Raw genomic sequence first — 21,051 nt, forward strand, 5'->3', positions numbered from 1 at the left:
TATACATAGAATAAAGAATGCCAGAAATGGTAAAAAAAAAAAAAAGGTAAAAGAGGGTAAAAGGAGAGATGAGACTAACAGAAAAACACTATGATAATTAGGTAAACACTCTAATTAAAATGCAGGTACCATCAGCTTGGATTTAAAAAGATCCACAATGAAGGGAAAAAAATACCAGCATCCCCCAAATAGGAGCATTCAGAGAACAAAAATACAGATGTTAGATATTAAAAGCGTAACAGCATAAACGAAAAACTCAAAAGAAAGATTGCAAAATAAAGTTGACAACATCTCTAAGGAGGGTGAGTTAAAACTCAAAGAAATGAAACATAAGAAAGAAAAATAAATTAGGAATTGTCCAAAAGATGAAACGTTAGATAATAAACAATTTCTAAAAAGAGAGACATGATAAAATAGAAAGCAAGAAATCAATCAATTTAAGAAAAATCCCCCAAACTTAAGTTGCCAGACTAAAGTACTAAAGTACCCATCATAATTGTTGAAAACAGACTCATTCTCAGACCAAGTATTGTTAAATTTCAGAACACTACGAGCAAGAAGATTTAGTGCTACAAGCGAAAAAAAGTAGCGTATGTAAAACATCAGAAATCAAAATGGCTTCATAATTCTAAACAGCAACAATAGAAAAACATAATACAGCAATACTTCTAAAATTCTGAAACAAAATTATTTCCAACCTACAATTCTATACCCAATTCAAATTACCACATAAGTATGAAAACAGGAGAAATACTTTTGATCATTCAAAGAATCAAAAACTTTACCCCATCAACCTTCTTTCAAGAAGCTACTGGACGACTGCACTGTATTGCAGCAAAAAAATAAAAACCAAAAAAGCTAACCAATAAAGAAGGTATGGGATACTGAAAACAAGATATCCAACATAGCAGGAAGAGAATTACCAGGAAGATAACGAAGGATATCCTACTGCTGTGCACCAAACTTGGAGGACAATCAGTAGGATCAGTGTGAGGAGAGAAATGCATTATTGAGGGCCAATCATGACTAAAATCCCTGCTGTCTGTGTAATATTTTCTCTGAGGAAAGAATGATGAGTGAACCTGGCCGAGATTCTTATCTGTACCTGGACTGTTTTTACCATATGCTAATGAAGTTTCTATTCTTGTCTCCATGTCCAACTGCTTGAATCAACAAAAGACATTCATGTCATCTCAAGGAAGAAATTCTACTTTGATCTACTCCTGAGAACTAAAGTAGGTCATGAAAAGATTAGAAAAATACACCAAACACACACAAACACAGACACACACTGTATTTCTGTTGGCTTGTCCTATAGTTGTCTCAACATTATAGCACTGAGATAAGTCTTGAATGTGCCAAGACATATATTTGAGAACTTTCTCACTGATATCCTCAAATGAGGCTTTATAACCTTTGGAGAAGGTGAAAAGTATATTCTAGCTTGATTTCTTCTGTGATCCTTGTGGCCATACTCCCTCTTTTCCTTAATCCTTCCAAGTTTGTGCTTGCTTGTTTGTTTTATAAAAGTAAATACACTGTTTAGGAATATGTATACAAGAGTTAAAACTCTGAGCAAAGAAATAATAAAACTCAGCAAAAAAATAATAAACTAAAAAATCAAGAGTGTTAAGGGGAAGTAGAAAAGATAATATTAGGGAGGGATACATAAGTACCTTCTAATAATGTTCCAGTTCTTAATCTACGTGGTAGGGACATAGGTGGTTTTCTTCTTATTACTATTAATACTCATTTTACATTCTTCATGTACATTTCAATACAACAAAAGCAGGTAAATTTTGATCTGAAAATTCCTTAACTAGGTATTTAGCCAACATGTACTAGATATATGTATATTCTCTGTAGCATTATTTGCAATAGCAAAAGAGTGGAAACAACCTAAATGTCCATTAATAGAGAACAGGTAAAATAAATCACGGTGTCACCTTATTACAGATTATGTGGATCTTTAAAAAGAATGAGGTAATTTTCTACATGCAAAATGCACTAATATGGAATTTTCCCTACGAATGTTAAGCATTATAAGCAATGGGTAGAAGAGTATAAATCAAATGCTACCATTTATGTTTTGTGTGTGTGTATGAATATTCTTACATTATATCTTGTTATCTCTTGAAGGGTATGTAACAAACTAATAACCAGATTTGCCTCAAGAAAAGGAAAATGGGTGGTTTAAAGATGGGGGTAGGAGGGACTTTTCAACATCTATTCTTCTGTACCAAGAATATTAATTATTCAAGAACAAAATGTAAGATTTGCTACTTTAGAAGATACATATGGCTTCACTTTAAGCACAGTGTAGTAAAATCATTGGCTCCTTACAAAAAGATGCTGAAGAATTATCACTCTGCACATGGGCAGGTAAAAAGTCCTACAAAGAAGCTTTTAAAACTTGAAGATCTTTTTTCCTAAATATATATTTAGCCAGTTATAATTTCAGACCCCTAAATTGTAAGTAAAAAGTAACAGCTTTTATGGTCATTCCTCTGGTTAACTTGTACTCTGTGTTATAGAAAGACACTAAAAATGCACTAGTCATTAACAGTAAGGGAGGAATCAAATATATCTTTCAAGCACACATGAAAAATTTCTTAATATGATACATTTTTGGGTGGAAGGGAAGATACACAGGAGGAATTTAAGGGTGCACTACTTTCATACGCTCCAGAAAAAACAAAAACAAAATATATCAAAATGGCAGAAATAATTTAGGGGTAAAATTGGGTACTACCGTGTTTCCCCGAAAATAAGACCTAGCCAGACCATCAGCTCTAATGAGTCTTTTGGAGCAAAAATTAATATTAGACCTGGTCTTACTTTAATATAAGACTGGATATAATATAATATAATATAATATAATATAATATAATATAATGTAATATAATGTAATATAATGTAATATAATGTAATAATACAATACAATACAATACAATACAATACAATACAATACAATACAATACAATATAATATTACTACAATATAATACCAGGTCTTGTATTAATTTTTGCTCCAAAAGATGCATTAGAGCTGATTGTCCAGCTAGGTCTTATTTTCGGGAAAACATGGTAAGTAGTATATTAAACTAATTAATATTTCCCACATTGCTTATCAAATAACGTCCAAAAGTAGAATTTTTTGGGGAAAATGTTTGCGAGAAACATATGAAGCAACTATTTATTTCACTCTTGTTTAAGAATCAATGGCATCACACCAATGGTAGGCTAAGGTAGGGGGAAACCACGAACATGGGCATTCTTCAAAGAAATAAAGGTTCAAAGTTGATATATAATACAACCTAGAAAATATGAAAATTTGAACTGTTGAACTTACCAGGAAATTCTCCCTTTCGGCTGCTTTGACCAAACTCCTGAAGCTGAGCTTGTTGATTTATTTGTTCTTTCTGTAAATTTTCATACCAATGAGTTACTTCAGCCCTAAGATCTGCTACCTGGTCACTAGGATACATTTCAATAGTCATCTGAAATATGAGATGCAACCAATTTAAAAATACAAAAAGAACAGATATTTGAACTGGGAAATGTTATCAATTTGGAAACAAACTAAGTAACTACCTTGTCAGGAAGTCCAGCTGGCTGGCATACAACCCTTAGCGGCAGGGACTGTTTGTCACTCAGTGCTTTCAAATGACTACTAATACCAGTGCCTTCAATTTGCCACTGTCTGAGATGATATGCAAACCTAAAACACACAAAAACCACACATGTCTGAGATGATATACAAACCTAAAATACACAAACACCACACATAGGAAGGATATCATTTTAAACTTTTTTAATGTTACTGAAGTTTTCACTATTTTACAAAATTAAAAAGCCCACAAAAGATTCTAACACATTTCAATTTACAGCGCTAAAATTTAAGTGTAGATTCATTATACTGAATCAAATTTAAATGCATGAATAAATAGCTAAAAACTCTTTAAAAACAGTTTCCAAGAAAAATTACTGAGGAAAAAATAATCCCATTAAGAATGTTATTTAAAGGGAAGGAGGGGTGGTAACAGACAAAGGAAGAATTCAAAGAAACAAACTAATATGGTAAGAGAAAAGGGAAGCTGTCATTCCTGTATTCAGAAGAGGAAAAACGGTATTAGAAGTATTTTTCAGCTATAGAAATTTTTCTAGTAAATATGTTAACCAGCCTAACAGAATGTGAGAGCCGATTCCATGACTGCAAAAATTATAAAATGAAGTACAAAAACTTATATTTCAAAGGACACAGACATGTAGCATGACACCTCACTAAATATCTGTCAATTTTCTCTGTGATTTTCAGTTGATGAACTCAGGATCCAGGGTACCTGAATTCAGCTAAGAAAAAAAATTATCAAAGTCTCATACTAATCAGCAATTCTGGAATAGAAGGATGGAAGGTAAAGGAATAAATGGACTTGATTTCTTAGAAGCGATCCAATGTCCAGCTTTTATTACCGAGCAAAAAAGTAATCTTAGACAATCTTTTTGGGCCCAATAATTCTTTGTTGGAGGGAGGCTGTCCCATGTACTGCCCAATGTTTATCAGCAGTACCCGACTGTATACCAACAGCACCTCCTTCTTCTTTAAGCTGTGATAATCAAAAATGTCTCCAGACATTACCTAATGTCCCCTGGGAAACATAACTGCTTCCAGCTGAAAAGTGTAAGATCAGAAACTTCTCTTTAAAAACCAAAAAAATGCTTAAAAATTTTTTTTTATTTACTCTCTTGTTATATAGCATATACAAACATGTAATCACTTTATATTTTCATTCTACAAATTTTAGGCAATTTTAAATTAGTAGTAGCACTAAGCACATCAACCACTTGAAATTGTACGATAATACTGCACAAGGATTTGCATGAAATTACCTAAATATATTATTAAACTAGCTCTTCAAGTTTTTTTAATATTCCGTTGTTTCCTAGTTTCTCTACTTACCACCCACAAAATATGTATACAAATTATTTAACACCAACATTAACGTTTAGCGTAAAACATAAAAAATTACAAAGGTTTCTATCAATACAATTTTTTCATGAGCAGAAAAAAATAGTACATCTTAGAAGGGATTTTTTTTTTTATTAAACGAAATTCATAAAATTTATAAAAGTATCACTGAATCCTAAAAAAACAATTTATTTTGAAATAATTTCTAAATATGTACTTATTTTAAAAACACTGGTAACATTGTATAAGGACTAAGGGTTTGAACCAACAGGTTTTTTGGGGTTTGTTGTTTGTAGACCCTGCAGCATAGAGAAAAATTTGGAAGAATATATTTATAGTATCATTGACAGTAATTATCTCCACTAGGAAGAGATAGATTACAGCAACTTTTATTTTCTGTAATATTATTTTAGTGTTAATACGAGTATGTATTAATTTTATATTCATTTGAATAAGACATCACATTTACTTATTTATTTTTATTTCTTAAAGTGGTGAAAGTTACCTGGCAGTGTGAAGTTTCTTTCCAAAAATCTCTATAGAGTTCCCTTACACATTCTTTGAAACCACAAGGAATTATTTAAGTAGAATTTCCATAAATTGCAACCATAACCAAAATAAAGAATTTTGCAATATCCAAATGTTTTAAATTATGGAGCCATGTTACTTATTAGTAATGTGTAAATATCTTTATTATTCAATATTTCCTGATATTTTAAATCAAATGTCAATAAATATCAATTGTATGACTTCTTCATTATCAAACTAAGCTCTGAAGTTGAAAGAAATTATTAATTTTAACAATTTTTTTCAACACAGTTCTTTGTATTTTTACATTTACTCATGATTTTTAATTAACAATTTCTTAATTAAAACTATCTACTCACCTTTCATTTCAGTCGATATATTCATAAATGTTAATTTGCTTTATTTCTGTATTACACAGGGTATGTCTAAATTAATTATACAGATATTCATTAACACAGAATTTTTTGATCATGTTTCCATGGTAAATGGAAATTCAAAATTAAAATACTGTCTCCTAGTCCAGGAAGAAAAAAAAAACAGGAAATGAAACAAACTCAACTTGGTTCAACTATGAGAAATTATTTGATGTTCTTGGTGAGGGTTGTCTTGGTAATGGTGTTCTGCCTTTTCAATCATAGTAACACTTTCTTAGAGATGGAATTCTGTCTAGAAATTCTTTTCATGCATATCTTCTTAGAGTCTAATATTTTTATAGCTCTGCAATATTTACCAAGAAGCTGTATTGCCTATTATATAGCTAACTGGGACATACTATGAATAAAAATTACTTCTCATATTAGCCCTTCATTTCTGGTTAAGTTATGCTTTTTACCTGCCCCCCCAAAAAACTCTAGTTTAATTTTAAGAATACTTTTAGATATGTTGGCAATAAAACCTGAAATTCATTCTAATAAACTGGTATAAAAAAAAATTACCTTCTCCTAAATGCTTCCAGGTGTGTCTTCAGCATAAGGAGTCCTCTTTCTATAACAGTGAGACTTGAGTGTGATTCCTGCTCAAGACTGCTAGAAGCTATCATAAGACTCTCCATACATTTACTAATAAATTCTTGTTCCTTCTCCAAACCCGTTTTACCTGAAAATCAGATGTTTAGATATGTGTATCAATCTTATGTTCTTGTTTTGCTATATTAAAGAAGTGAACTGCTAAACAAAAATTTTTCACATAAAAAAAATCACCTATCAGACAATATTTCAAATCACTCACCATTAATGTAATAGGAGTTAATATACTGGATAGCTGCTCGACTGACATCACCAGACTGTGCTCTTAAAGCAATGCCCCAAAATTGGTCCATACCACAAAGCTAAGAAAGAAAAGTATGACAACATCTATAAATTTTATTTGTCAAACAATGTAAATAAGACTGAAGTAACAAATTTAAAAGCATACAATATCCAAGAGTTTTAATAACCGGTAAAGGGTTTAAAAGGTAACTGCTGTTACTCAGTTATTAAACAACAATAAAGAGGATAAAATCCTTTGAAATTTCCTCAATTACTGAGATATACCTTTATTGATTCTCAAAATACTTATTTATAAAACAGCTGACTACACACACACACACACACACACACACACACACACAATGTTTAACAACTCAAAAGTTGTAACTACATAGTGGCAAAAAGTCCCAAAAACATGCTACAAAGGAATAAATGAAAACAATGCACACATACTTATTAGCATAACAATGCTTTCATCCAACTTGTCACTGCTTTCAGGTATTCACAGAAAATTTTAAAAATATATTAACCCAAACAGTCGCTTAAATTTATGTTAACTATGAGATGACAAAGAGAATGTTTTCCTTGAAAACTATAGAAAAACTGGAGAGTGAAAGTTCTCAAAAGTTGGGCAGGGTGAAGAAAGATATCCTTCTGACAAGTGACTGAACTTCCTTAGTGTTTGTATCATCTACTTAACAAACAGTATTATCTCAAAATTAGTGTATGACTACTTCTTAGGCAAAATAAGATCTGTCTGATTGTGTGAAATTACCAAATTGAAATTTATCATATAGTAATATCAAAGTAAGAGTTAGGACCAAAAAAAATAACAACAAAAAAAACCACTATTCAAACAAGAAGGTAAGAAGATACTATGAAAGCATTCCAGATACAATTAAAAGTATTCTTTACACATCAGTTTTCTCTACCTTTCTCCTTAAAACACAATACCAGCTTCTGAAGAAAATTACTGAAAAATGTTGAGTGGACACCACATAAATTAAAGATATTATTAATAAACTGGAATGTCCAATGAGGATGACTTTCAAAAAATTGTCTGCATTAGGAGAGTCTAGGAAAAATGCATTCAACAAAACTTACCAGCCACCCAACTAGGCAAATGGAACTCTAAGCCAGAAAGATTAGCAATTTCAGCTAATGAACTGATCATATGCCTCATGATCAGAGATAATGTAGGCAGATTCTATTCCAGAATAGAAGTTGCCAACAGCACTCTGGATTTGCCTAAAAGCAACTAAAAACTTGGCCACAATGAATGGCATAAAAATCAGATTTTATACCAATCAACCTTCTAGGTACTTGACAAAACTTGATTATATGATCTAGGGGCAGGTAGGGGACTAAAAGAACACTGAGATGGCCTCTTTTCTATTAATCAAGGAATGTGTATAAGTTTTCATTAAACACCAATCAAGGTTATCTTTGGTAATGAAAAAAAAAAAAAATCACAAAATTTGTTTTATACAATTTTTAAAAGTCAAAAAAATAAAGCTTTTCAAAACCTAAGAATAAAAGTCTTCATAGTTAGTAAATTCAATGCTTGATAAACTATGTAAGATAATTCAGTAATCTAATTTGAGGAATAAAACAAAAAGTCCATAAGCTGACCTAATAAAATGACAAGTCTAAATCCATACCTCAGAGTTTGAACCACCATCATAGGCACTGGTAGCCAATCGAGCCAAGTTACACAGATGCTGAAACAGGTTTAAGCCAGTCATGCTAATCGTTTCAGGTTTTAGCTGGGGCATCTTAAAAAAAAAAAATGTTTTTAAGCTAGTTTAGTATGGTAATTAAGTTAACAGATTTTATTTTATTAAATTTAACTTAACAGATTTAAATTAACAAACTTAATTTTACTGAAAACATTATAGAAAGAAATATATCAGCTCAGATTTTCAGTAATAATTTTAAAAACTAAAATACATAACAATGTAATGAAAATTTTATTCAGGTCATAATTGAAACATATCTGATATGTTTCAGTTTTTTAAGATGTACATAGATTCTTAAAGTCAGAGAAAAGGAGTACAAATTTTTTTTTATCATTTTTATCATTTAACATGCACATTTATGAGATGTATAGCTACATGTACAGTTTGTATATAAGTCAGGGCTTGAAATTAAGATACCTGAAAGTCTATTTATAGCTTTGTCTTGGATCTATTAAGTGATTTAATTTACATGTACAAAAACTCATTCATATACACTCAACTCTACCATGAAGACAATGTTAGAGGAGCTTGAAAGCCTTTATACTCTCAAAAAAAAAAATTAAAAATAAGCTGACTGCTTTATCTTCGATGTGTCAAAATTCAGACGGAAAATTGTCACCTGAACCAATTGCTGCATCTGATAAAGGACAACAAAAACTGGACAGAAGAATGTCTTTAATGTTATCATGACATCTTCCTAAAAATGCCTTCCCAGGGATCTATGAAAAAAATCTGAAGACTGGCTTCTATCTGTCAGAAAACTGGCTGAAAAACCACATCATTTAATTAAGAAGAGTCACAGAACACTGCTTTACACTAGTGGGTGTGGGCACCACTCCTGAAAATGTAACTGCAATGTTATTGATTTAAAAAATAAACACCAAACTCCCCACATTTCTTATTAGTGTTTGCCTGAAGAGTTATTCTAATTACTGTCAGTTGAAGTACTTTAGCGAAGGAACAATATTTTTGTAAACATAACTATGTATTCATTGTGATATAAACATTGTAGAGGACAAATTAAAACAGTAAGTGGCAAAAACTATGTAAGGAGAGCTGAAAACCTACATTTGTCTATTTTTTAAAAAAATCTATGTCAGAAGAGGAACAATTGAACATCAGAGTTTATATTTCAAGAGGTAAAAAGGAAATATGGAAAAACAAATAAACAATAAAACTGTCAAGAAATATAAAATTACCTTCTCCAAGAAAAGATGCTTGTAGGTTTCCATTCCCATAGCATGTTGATCTTTACTTCGAACTTGATTTAAAAACCAATGGAGTGCATCATCATAACACTCAGAATCTTCCACTAAACAATGCCATAAAATGTCGACTTGCTCTAAACTTAACCCTAGATAAAAATTACAAATTTTAAATCATACGTTTGGTACATACAACATTTTGATCCTAATTCAATGTACTAGAAGCACTAACATACCTAGAAATATAAAGGAGATATTTTGTAGCATTTTATTAAAATTATTTTGTTAAGAGATTTCACAAAATTTATGCTTTTAAAATGTAGTTAAATATAATCCATATATAAATTATCTAAAAACGTACAACTGATATAGTATCCTAGAAGAGTCATTTGGTCTGGAAAATCATTCTCCCTAAAATATGAACATATCAGTGTATTACAGTAAAAATGATTAAGGTAAAGTAATCCCAAATGTTGATGAGCAGTTCTAAAGTTTAAGGGTTAAAAATAGATACCACATTCAAAGTTCATTCTATGCACATTGGAGATAAACAATACATGCTAATAAGCACTCTTTTTGTAAACTATGAAAGAAAGGATCCTTACAATGAATAAAGCAAAAGAGAACCAACTACCTAAAACAGAGAACAGCAACACATCAGGGGATACAATTAGCTGGGAAGCCAAATGTAATGAGATAAAAATCTGTATGGTACTTTGGACCAAGTATTAAATAATTCCAAAATGTGGAGGAAGGAAGTCAGAGAGCTATTCAAAGACAAGCAAAGGCATTACAGGCAATCGCAAGTCTCAATGTGGACAAATGGACAATCTAAAAGGGTAAAAATAAAAGGATCACGGATTTCTAAAGTACATCATCAGGGGTTCCAAAGCCTGCGGTTGCTCCCCAGAATCAGATGGGACATGACGGTATGACAGATTCATAAGAAACCTCTGAAAAGTAGATGAGATCCAGAATATGGAAAAACATTGCAGAAAATACTTACTTAATGACAATACCAGTCTAAAGAGTCAGAGTAAAAAAATAGTATACCATCAGTTTCTCACAGAAATAGTTAATGAATAGATAATTTGCTCTAAGAAGAACTTGTGCCAACTTGCTGCTGCCCAACTTGGGAGCCAACATAAAAAAACTAGAAACAAATTTTAGTGTATATTATAACTTAAACACATTAAGTAATTAAGAAGAGAGGTAAGTGAAGAAAACAAGAGTCCAAAAAATATTATCTAGGTTAATTATAATAAACTGTATGACAAAACAGAAGTGTATTCATAAATGGCTCAGTTACCAATACACATTCAATAGGCAATGTATACATTTTTGTTATTGTTTTAAGTTTATTAAAAAAAACATATGTATTGGTATAATGAAAATCAATATTAACTTATTGAATACATCTTTGGAGTGACCATATTATATCTGACAAGGACTGTGTCAGTAAGGGAAGTATAATTATGATGTGGGAGAAGTAAAGTTTTCAATTTGATTTTATCTGGGCAAGAGCTACTGTAAGCCCATAATGCACAAGGAATCTATACTGTACTTACTGGGATGGGAGCAGCAAAATAAATAATTCATTGTTCAAATACTGAGAAGAGTAGTAAACATTTTCTAATGAGAATCTATACTGAGCAAACATGCTGATTATTTTGGTTTGACTTTTCCATTTATAGGGTGTTTTTATATTTTATACTATTTATTTCATGTATGGCATCCATAATAATGGGTATGATAAATGGACCTAATAACACGAGACACCAGTTTTCTATAAAAAACAGGAGTCTTCATTTTGATATCTGGTATCACAATGTTAGTGGCATTTGTTATAAATAGCTTGACTTGAAGAATAAATTACAGACTCCATCTCTAGCATAGCTACGGACTTAAAGGAGTTATGATGATGCCTCTCAGGCAAGTAAGACACTCATCAGTTTGACTATGTTAACATAGCTAAAGAAAGAGAAAGTCCTTACAAATGAGGTTTGCGGACATGCACTTACCGAAAAAGAGGGTGGAGAGTGAGAGCTAATACAATCAGTCTAGCAAGAGAAAAGGAGCTCTGGCCAAAAGAACCAATCTTGTTCCTCTCTTGTGAGAACATCTAGCATGTGGGTTTGGACACAGTCCACACTGAATATGCCAATCAATCTCTATTTTTTTTAAAAAAGTTAATGGTTAATGAGATTGAGTTTGAGATTAATCTAAATAAAACTAGGGTCTTCTAACTGTTTCTATCACCTATGAAACCAAGCAATTTTGGGTAAGATTAGTCCCAATAACAATATGTAGACAGTGGCTGTTTCCAAATGGGGTGATAGGAAGATTCTATAATCAAAGGTAATAAAAGAAATGCAATCATCCCAATGTGACATGTTCTCCTATCTCAAATATTTTGTTCTTGAAATGAGTCCTTTATTCACTGAAGAATATGTCAGGGTCATTGAGGAGACATCCATTATTCAGAATAATTTAATCACCACAGAAATCTAAAGGCATGAGTATATTTAACTGGACCCTTCTTCAAGAATCATACAGATCTAAACACTGATTAAAATACTGATTAAAAAACTTACTGAAATGATCAGGTGATCCCAGAGTTGAAAACACACAAGTCAAGAACTGAAGTCGAACTTGAACTTCAGCACTATGGCTGTACCTATATTTAAAAAGTCATTAAAGTAATTAACTGAAAGATCTTATTTCTTAATTAATCTTAAAGATTTACTGGCTCTAATCTTAAATTATACCAAACAAGTAAAATTCCATTTTCATAACTCATAATTATTAAACATTTTAATTAGATAATTTTGATTACACAAAAAAATGGTCATAAAGCCAAATTTTATGTTTGAGATTTATATTATTTAATAAATTATAAAACTCTGTAAACTACTAGAAAACATACTTTCAAATTAGATGAGAAAGTACATAAGAACTCAACAGTGGAACAAAATATGTCATTTAGAAATTATGTAATATGCCCATAAATTACAAGTTAACAAAAATCTACATCTCTATCTAGAAATTGCATGTTTCATTATCACTGTCGTTCCAGTGATGTAACATTATCACTTAAACAAGAAACTCTAATAAAATATTTCCACAAACCTAGTCCATAAAGAATTCAGTTGAAGATACACAACTGACATTTTTTTAATGTTATTTCAAATCTAAATAATTATAATTCATGTGTACAAAATTCAATGGCTATATAAAAGTTGCTTTGGAAGCTTAATAAGTAGGTGGTTTTACATGGTTGTCTGGGAATTCAGTTTGTAGGCATTTGAAAAGAAACAACATTTTAAAAAGCAAGTGTTGGTCTATGGGAGAGGAAGCGTAGGAGATGCGTCTGAAGCTGTGGACAGGGGCCGTATTGTGGCCAGCCTGAATGTCAGATAGAAGAGTTTGGTACTGAGCTGGATGGAAGTCAATGAAGGGTACTGGGGGAAGAGGAGACTAATGATCAGGTTTCCACTTTAGGGTTCTTTTACCAACCCTGTGAACTGCATATTCAACTGTGATTCTCACAACATTCTAGTCTGTAAGCATCTGAGCACTCAGTCAATGAGACTAAGCCACTCATGAGTTCTTATCTGTTACAAATCAAAAGGCTACTGTGTTTCCCCGAAAATAAGACCTAGCCGGATAATCAGCTCTAATGCGTCTTTTGAAGCAAAAATAAATTATAGTAAAATAAGACCGGCTCTTATATAATAGTTGGTCTTATATTAATTTTTGCTCTAAAAGATGCATTAGAGCTGATTGTCCAGCTAGGTCTTGTTGTTGGGGAAACACGGTAGTTGTGAACAAATTGCCCAAATTATTTTGCCAACAAAAGACAGCAGCCAACCTCAGCTCTGATCTTTTTCCCAGCTTAGAGAGTCTTCAAGTAAGTACAAATAATCTTCAAGTACAAATTTTTAAAAGCTACCCCAAATTAACTGACCAAAAATTACATTAAATTCACTGGTGAGTTTAAAGTTAAGGAATTTTAAAAATTGAGTTTACTGGCTGTATAACTTTACTGTTCTTTACTGTCTCATATTAAAGTTGGCAACAAATTTAAAAATATTAACGTTTGCCTCATTTTTGTTGAAGTACCCGCTATGAAGATGAAAGTACATGTGGAAAACTGGCTGGGGGTGGGAAAGTGGGAAACACAGCAAGCAACCTACAGACTAGAATGCTATTCAGATAAAACAGCTATTAACAGCTTCTCGTCCTTTTACCAAAAGAACTGATTTTGTAGCAGAGGCCTTGGGGTGCAGGTTCAAATACAAATTCTATCATCTATCAGTTCTATGATTTCAAGTTGGTTACTTTACTTCTCTGAGCCTGAGTCTAGGGACATTGGTCACAGACAAAAACGGGGAAAAAAGTTTTATCCTTTACAAAGTGCCTTTATTTCCCAGATACTTCCTTCCCCTATATTTGAATCTGAGAGAGGAACCCAAAACCCTAGAAGGTTGGATCCAGTCCCTTTGTCATCCCTTCTTCAGCTTCCACAGAAGAACCACTGGCTCCACACTTCAAAGTACTCTGTCTGCTCCCTTAGGGTTCTGTTGGCTGCTGAAATCAGCAGCCAGGAAATCTTGGGGGATGCAAAACAAAGATGATATCTGACAAGTTCTCATGGGCTACTCCCTGGCTTTTGACATTATAGGAAATACAGGACAAAAACAATCTTCCCACAAGCATGAAACTTTAGTGACAAACTAATGCCTTAAAAAAAATGCCTTAGGATTTTCTCTAGAGGCCACTGGATTCAAGAAATATGTCCATTTAGAAAGTAAAATCTTTCATGCCACAAGAATCTTTTTGTCCTCGGTGAAAATCTTAGAACTTGGCTATTATAATCCCCACTGAACAAATGGAAAATAATGTGCCACAAACTCATAAAGCCGGTATGCTTTACCAAAGAATAACAAACATACAACTCTGTTTTACAGCCTGAAGGAACAAGGTAGTTATACCAAAACAGTTCAGACATTTCTGTTCTAAAGTTTTATTCTTCTACAACACCAGACAACAAGGCAGACTAGAGGATGGGAAGGACACTCTGGGATACCCTAGGAAAGCATAAAACTCATCTCCAACAAGCTCCCCTCCTCTATCTTTTTCACCACAGGAGCCAAGCTTGTGTGAGTGAGGCTCCACTTCTGGTTCCACTAACCAAGTAAGCAACTTGCCCGTAGCCAATGCTGTAAACAACCAAGTTTCAGACCTGTGTTCATTTTTTGGCACTTAATGTTGTTGACTTTGAGGATGATTTATCTGTCTTCCAGTACCCTTGCTTAAGCATCCCTTCCCTGTTCTTCAAGCCCACAGACTTGTGGCTATGGTGGGAGCTCTTTAGTAACTTAGGGTCTACAGAGGGTGCCAAAAAAATGTATACACATTTTAAGAAAGGAAAACAACTACTAAAATTGTAATACTCAATATATACTGATAACAAAAGATTAACAAAAGTCATGTTTGACTTCTGCAATTACAAGAGGTGCTCAAAGTGGTTACCATCAGCGTCCAGACACTTGATTACGCCGAACTACTGCTTAAGCAACGTTGACCAAAGTGTCCACTTGTATACAATTTTTTGGCAACTTCCCCCTCTCCCCCGCCGCCCCGTATTTCTCTATTGACAGGTAACTTGAATTCTGTCTCCTAAAAATGCTGAAAATGTGGGTCATCTGTGGCTTAATTTCTTCTCCTTGTAGATCTTATGGCTTTTTATAGAGGATGTGTGGAGATGCTCAGATTCAGGAGGCCACAACTGTCCTTGATATCTGCTTCAAGAAGAATAATGAAAAGAGAACCCAGGCGATGAAGAATACTTAGAATTTTAACAGGATTTAAAGAGACTGCATTTCGTGTAGTGGTAGCTATATGTAAAGCTATGGAATAGAGTAAATTTAAGGATATCTCTCAGAATAATTTGATACGCTTGTAGAACGGGAGACCTTAAGAAATCACTGAAAAATAAAACAGGAAAGGTTGGTTGAGTTTAGATTTTAGAGGACACAGAATAGTGGGCTGAAGAAACTGGAATTTATTTTTTAAGCAGTGATGATTGTGAAAGGTATAAGAGGCAAGTTTCTTGTTTGTTTTAGCCAGGTAACTACAATTTATAGATAATCTATGTGCCAGATGCAATTTACTAAATTATTTCATTTAATTCTTACACAAATTGGTAAATAGTTGGAATTTATTAGCGAGGTAAACAACTGAAATAAGTTCAGAACAATACTCATAATCTAAATCTAAGTCTGTATGATTCTTAAGCCCATGTGCTTTCCAATAATACCATATTGCCTTCCTAATTTAATAAGGATAAGGGATCGACAATCACAGGGGCAGATTGAGGAAAGAAGACTGATCCAGAGGCTGGTAAAAAGGCTACAACAGTGTTTGTGGAAATGTCAGCTTGTGAAAAAACATGGGATAATGGTGGTTATCAGGCGCTGGAGAGGGGAAAATAGGGGACAACTGTTTAACAGGTATAGAGTTTCAGCTTTACAAGATGAAAAGAGTTTTAGGGATGGATGGTGGCGATGATTGTACACCAATGTGAATGTATTTAATACCAATGAACTATACTCTTAAAAATGGTTCAGATGGTAAATTTTATGTTATGTGTATTTTACCACAATAATAATAAAAATTCAAACCTGGGAAAAAAGACATGGGATATGTTCTAACATTAAGAAAACTAGAGATTAATGGCAGTACAGCGTAGCTCTCAAGATTACAAATTATAGAAAACAGACTGTCCTGTTTATAAAATGAATTACAGAAACCCTGGGTCCACCACTATTTATAAAATGTATGACCTTGGGCAAGTTATTTACCTCAGAGCTTAAATGTTCTCATCTTTAAAATGAGACTGTCTACCTCAAATTGGCTGTTGTATACCTTAAAGTTAAAATTTAATACTTAAATGGTATCTGGCACATATTATCAATGAACACTGGCTATTTTTATCATCATTATTCATGTTTGGAAATAGAAGAATACAAAATAGGTCCAAGTTTTAGGTGACTGGAGGATGGTGGTACTCTGAAGGACATACTAAAATCTGGAGAAATAAGTGACTTGTGGTGAAAAAAATCAGTGAACTCATTTTTGGAGGTAAGTATGACTTTTCTGAACACTTCTGCAGTCTATTCAGTTTCCATCCATGTGGAAGTTTTCTACGTGGATATTTTCTCAATAAATACTGCACTACTTCTCTTTTTCACTCACATGCTGATACTGACACTACACTGGTTTCCTTGATTTGGCCATCAGTTCCCACCAACTGACTTACAAGCAGAAGAAACCTTCTGAGTTTTACATGTTTATTCTGGGCAGGCATCTCCCTCAGCTATACCACTGACCAATTTCTACCAATTCTTATCCAAAGTCACTTAAATATATCCAAAGTCATATTCAATATATATATGATGAAATATTAACCAGTTATACCATCACAGGTTAATGCTGGTGTATTAATGATGAAATATTAAGCAGTTATAACCATCAGTTTTTAAATTTTCTACACATCCTAAACTTTTTAATCCTAGTATCCAATTATTATAATAATAAAAGAAAATGTTTTAAATTAACTGTGTTAAATATATTTGTTTGGAAGTAAATACTTAAAAATTTTAGAATCAACACCCTAATACATTAAAACAAGAAAATATTGATAATTTCGGGGGGGGGACTACTTTTGATTCCTAAAAACATTGACTTTGAACAGAACTCAAAAGTGAAGGTTAACCAATCCCCAAATTACATAACCTACATTTCCCTAAGATTAAGAATAATTTTTAAAAACCTTATAAAATTCTTCAACTTAAAAAAGATCCTTTCTTTCTCTTAAAATTTTTATAACTAAAAGCTTCATTACATGTATTTACTATATAAAAGAGTAGGAACACTGGGAAATTATCTTTCAAAAGATAGACAATCAACACTTAAACATAACTAACCCAATTAAGGGCTACTTACAGTGCATGTTTTTGTCTTCCTTCTCTCACAGCTTGAATATAGTATACCAAATTATCAAAGAAAAGCTTCATCATGTTCAGTTCTTTTTCTGCCCACCTGGACCAAATGAAAGAAAAAAAACAACTTTAAAGGCATAGGTAGGAGAATAAATCTATTCTAGAATGGAAAAAATATGTATCTACAGAATCTTTAAATTATCAAACTTACAAGTTCTATTTATATTTGAATCGTGAAAAGATGTGAAGCAAAGTCTGTTTGCTGATTACCTGAAGATTTACTGAGAGGATCAGGGATAACGATTTTCCAATTTTAACATATGGGCCATAAGATTTTAAGAAATAGTATGTACCAAATGTTGTGTGCTGCTGCACATAACAGATTCACAGTAAGTGGAAGTTTTATTATTTTGATGCCAACTAACCATAGGAGCTCAGAGTTCTTTTAATGAGGAGATTTAGGATACCAATCTCATGTTGGAAACCCTGTGAACTGTCATTAACTGAGCTTATTTATTATTTAAAGAACAAGCTAAAAAGATTTTAACTTAATATACTTAGGTTCAGGCAATTGGTAAGTAACTGAATATTCAGTTTGTCACTTCTATAAGAATGCTGCCTTTTGTTACTCCTTAACATGAATCTCTTCAAACGGCTACAATACCAACTTGCCCAAGCGAATCCCTTTAATAAGTACAATTTTGTAATTCAGCCATTTAAACACTATGGGAAAGTCAATGAAATAGGACTCATGCTATTCTTGTACTTGAAGGATACTAAAAGTTTTCCTCCATCCCTCTGTTTAGCATCTCAAGGACCTTCCTTGCATTCACAAATAAAATGGTCACTAAAGTCATATTGTTATTACTGTGTTTCCCCGAAAAGAAGACCTAGCCGGACCATCAGCTCTAATGCATCTTTTGAAGCAAAAATTAATATAAGACCCAGTATAATATTATATTATATTCATTACAGTGTATTGTATTAACCCAGTCTTATTTTACTATAAGACCGGGTCGTATTATCAATTTTGTTCCAAAAGACAAATTAGAGCTCACTGTCCGGCTAGGTCTTATTTACAGGGAAACAAGGATATTAAACAAAAAAGAGATTTTCTAAAATGCTTTTAAAAGAACAGAGGTTCAGGTTAAACAGATCCCCTTTAAAAGAGCAGTACATAAGCAAGGGTTATAACTCAGAAGAACTAACTTCATCCTATTTAGAACCATAATGTAGCCTTCCAAGAATTTTTAATATGGTATTCATTTTGAAAGCACGCAAGTGCTCTTACCATCTAATCTAAGATTTGAGAAGAAATTAGGCAGAAATCCATCTTACTTGAGCAAACAAATGAATCCTTCAACAGGTATAATTTTTCCTAAACTTTAAATGTATCTGAAATCTCTCCAAAAGTCTATTTTGAATAAAACAACACATTCGTATAATGAAGTACTTGTGATAGCCAACTTTCTCTAGAATATTACCAAAAACTGGATCAATTTCACAAAGTACTATCCTTGAAAGAATTCTTTAATGTTCACTAAGCGTAAGTTCTCTATAAAGTAGTAGTAGGCTGGTATCAAGGTTAACACTAATGGGATACAATGTCTACAACCAATTCTGAGTACCAAGCAACATTAAAGGCATCCTAAAGTGTTTATTTTAGTGTGGATCTTCTTCAGGAGTTCTTTGTTATAGCCAGATATACTAAAAATCTTCACCCTAAAATTAGAGCATTAATTGCTATTTTTCTCAAACTACAAAGAATACAAAAGTCAGATTTTCCTATTGATGGGGATCTGATGGGGATACAATCTCCATGGGGCTAAGTGGAAGAGAGCATTCTGAGAAATCTAAGAAAACATTTGAACCTCACGAAACTCAAATTTTCCTGGTACAGAATAAAAGCCATTAAGTAAGTTATTCAAAATCTTGTTTGATAACTATGACTTGAAAAAAAATCTTTTAAATGTATTATTTCTTTTGTTTACTTACATTGTAATCCAATGTGTATCATAACTGCTCCCAAATTGCTGAAAAGTACCAAACAGTTTTGGAAGAAGCCGAAGTGAAATTACTACTGATCTGAAACAGCAAAAACAGGTATTTATAGAATCAAATAATTTGAACCACTATCAGTAATTTTAGCTTTTTACAGAAATTCAGCTTTTAAAAACCTTAAATGCATAAGGACTTAATGAACTTTACATATAAGTATCTTACACAAATATTAAATTTTTTTCCTAAAGTATAAACTTATTTTATATTGGGGCAAGAAATCAAGCTTTAAAATTCCAACCCAAGACTTTTAAAGTAAAATACACTATAAATATCTGAATATAAAAGCAAGTGAAGAGCTTTTAAAGGTAATTTTTTTTTCATGAAAGTACATATTAACAAATCAGAATTTAATCCAGGAAAATAGGAAGCAGCCACTTAGGTAAGCTGTCTGGAGCAGGCTTTCTCAAAGATTAAAGTGCACTTGATTCAACTCAGGGAATTTTGTTAAAACGCAAATTCTCATTGAGTAGGTCTGAGGTAGGTTCAGAAATTGTGCATTTCGAATAAGATCACCAGTGATAACTGCTGGTTTGAGGACCACATTCTGAGCAGCAATAATACAGGGAACAGTTTTTCAAACTATACAAATTTGTCATTTTCTCTCTAATTCTCATTTAATATGATCTACATCCAAGCTGAAAAATCACTGCATTAGGAGTCATGTTAATAATGAAAGCACACCACATATAAAGGATCAAAAAAGGGATAGGAAATCACTCAAATTCAAGAAGATCCCAGTATGCCTATCTTCTAAAAGGAATGGGGGATAGGGGAGATATTGACAGAAGTCTTAATAGGCAAGGATGTTGGCTGCATGAGCCTTGAAAAGACAAACTCTAAAGAGACACTGAATTTTTTTGTTTTTAAGCTCAGGAGCCAGTATAGCTTTTTGAAAGAATATTTTTTCAAGTTGGCACCCTATGCACAAGTATATTATACAAGTAAGTCCACCAAAATGCCTACTCTTTGAGAGGGCATCAGGTATATCAGAATAGTGGGTTGAATGAGAAGGAAACAGTCGTAAATACTGAGTAGCAGAAACTAAAGAGAAGAAAACTTACTATTTCTGAATGAAATCCAAAGTACTTAAATTGGACTACACTGCCCTGTGTGGTATGTCCCCATTCCTATCAGTTTAACTTAATTTTCTTCCAATCTTTCTCTTTGATATCCCTTCAATATATACAAGCACATTCCTGCCTCAGGGCCTTTGCTATTGCCTCTACTTGGAAATGCTCTTTACCTAAGTATATCTATCTGTAGGATTCCTTCCCTCATTTTATTCATGTTTTCTCAA

General features: G+C 32.6%; 1 protein-coding gene across 7 annotated transcripts in view; it reads right to left on the reverse strand.

Annotated features, from left to right (window-relative positions):
- The window catches only part of USP34 (ubiquitin specific peptidase 34), a 205,557-nt gene that overhangs the window by 99,307 nt on the left and 85,199 nt on the right, over positions 1-21,051 (reverse strand). For 6 of the 7 annotated variants that reach the window (XM_019717506.2, XM_074332027.1, XM_074332030.1 and 3 more), the window contains 9 exons: positions 19,689-19,778; positions 17,698-17,793; positions 12,282-12,364; positions 9,682-9,836; positions 8,405-8,518; positions 6,724-6,823; positions 6,432-6,591; positions 3,594-3,720; positions 3,352-3,499 (listed from right to left, as the gene is read on the reverse strand). In XM_019717506.2, the coding sequence (XP_019573065.2) occupies positions 3,352-3,499; positions 3,594-3,720; positions 6,432-6,591; positions 6,724-6,823; positions 8,405-8,518; positions 9,682-9,836; positions 12,282-12,364; positions 17,698-17,793; positions 19,689-19,778 (1,073 nt within the window). The remainder of the gene's footprint in view (positions 1-3,351; positions 3,500-3,593; positions 3,721-6,431; positions 6,592-6,723; positions 6,824-8,404; positions 8,519-9,681; positions 9,837-12,281; positions 12,365-17,697; positions 17,794-19,688; positions 19,779-21,051) is intronic. The other variant, XM_074332028.1, reaches the window with a different exon arrangement.

Source organism: Rhinolophus sinicus, linkage group LG05 (assembly GCF_036562045.2).
Source record: "Rhinolophus sinicus isolate RSC01 linkage group LG05, ASM3656204v1, whole genome shotgun sequence".
NCBI classification, from domain to species: domain Eukaryota; kingdom Metazoa; phylum Chordata; class Mammalia; order Chiroptera; family Rhinolophidae; genus Rhinolophus; species Rhinolophus sinicus.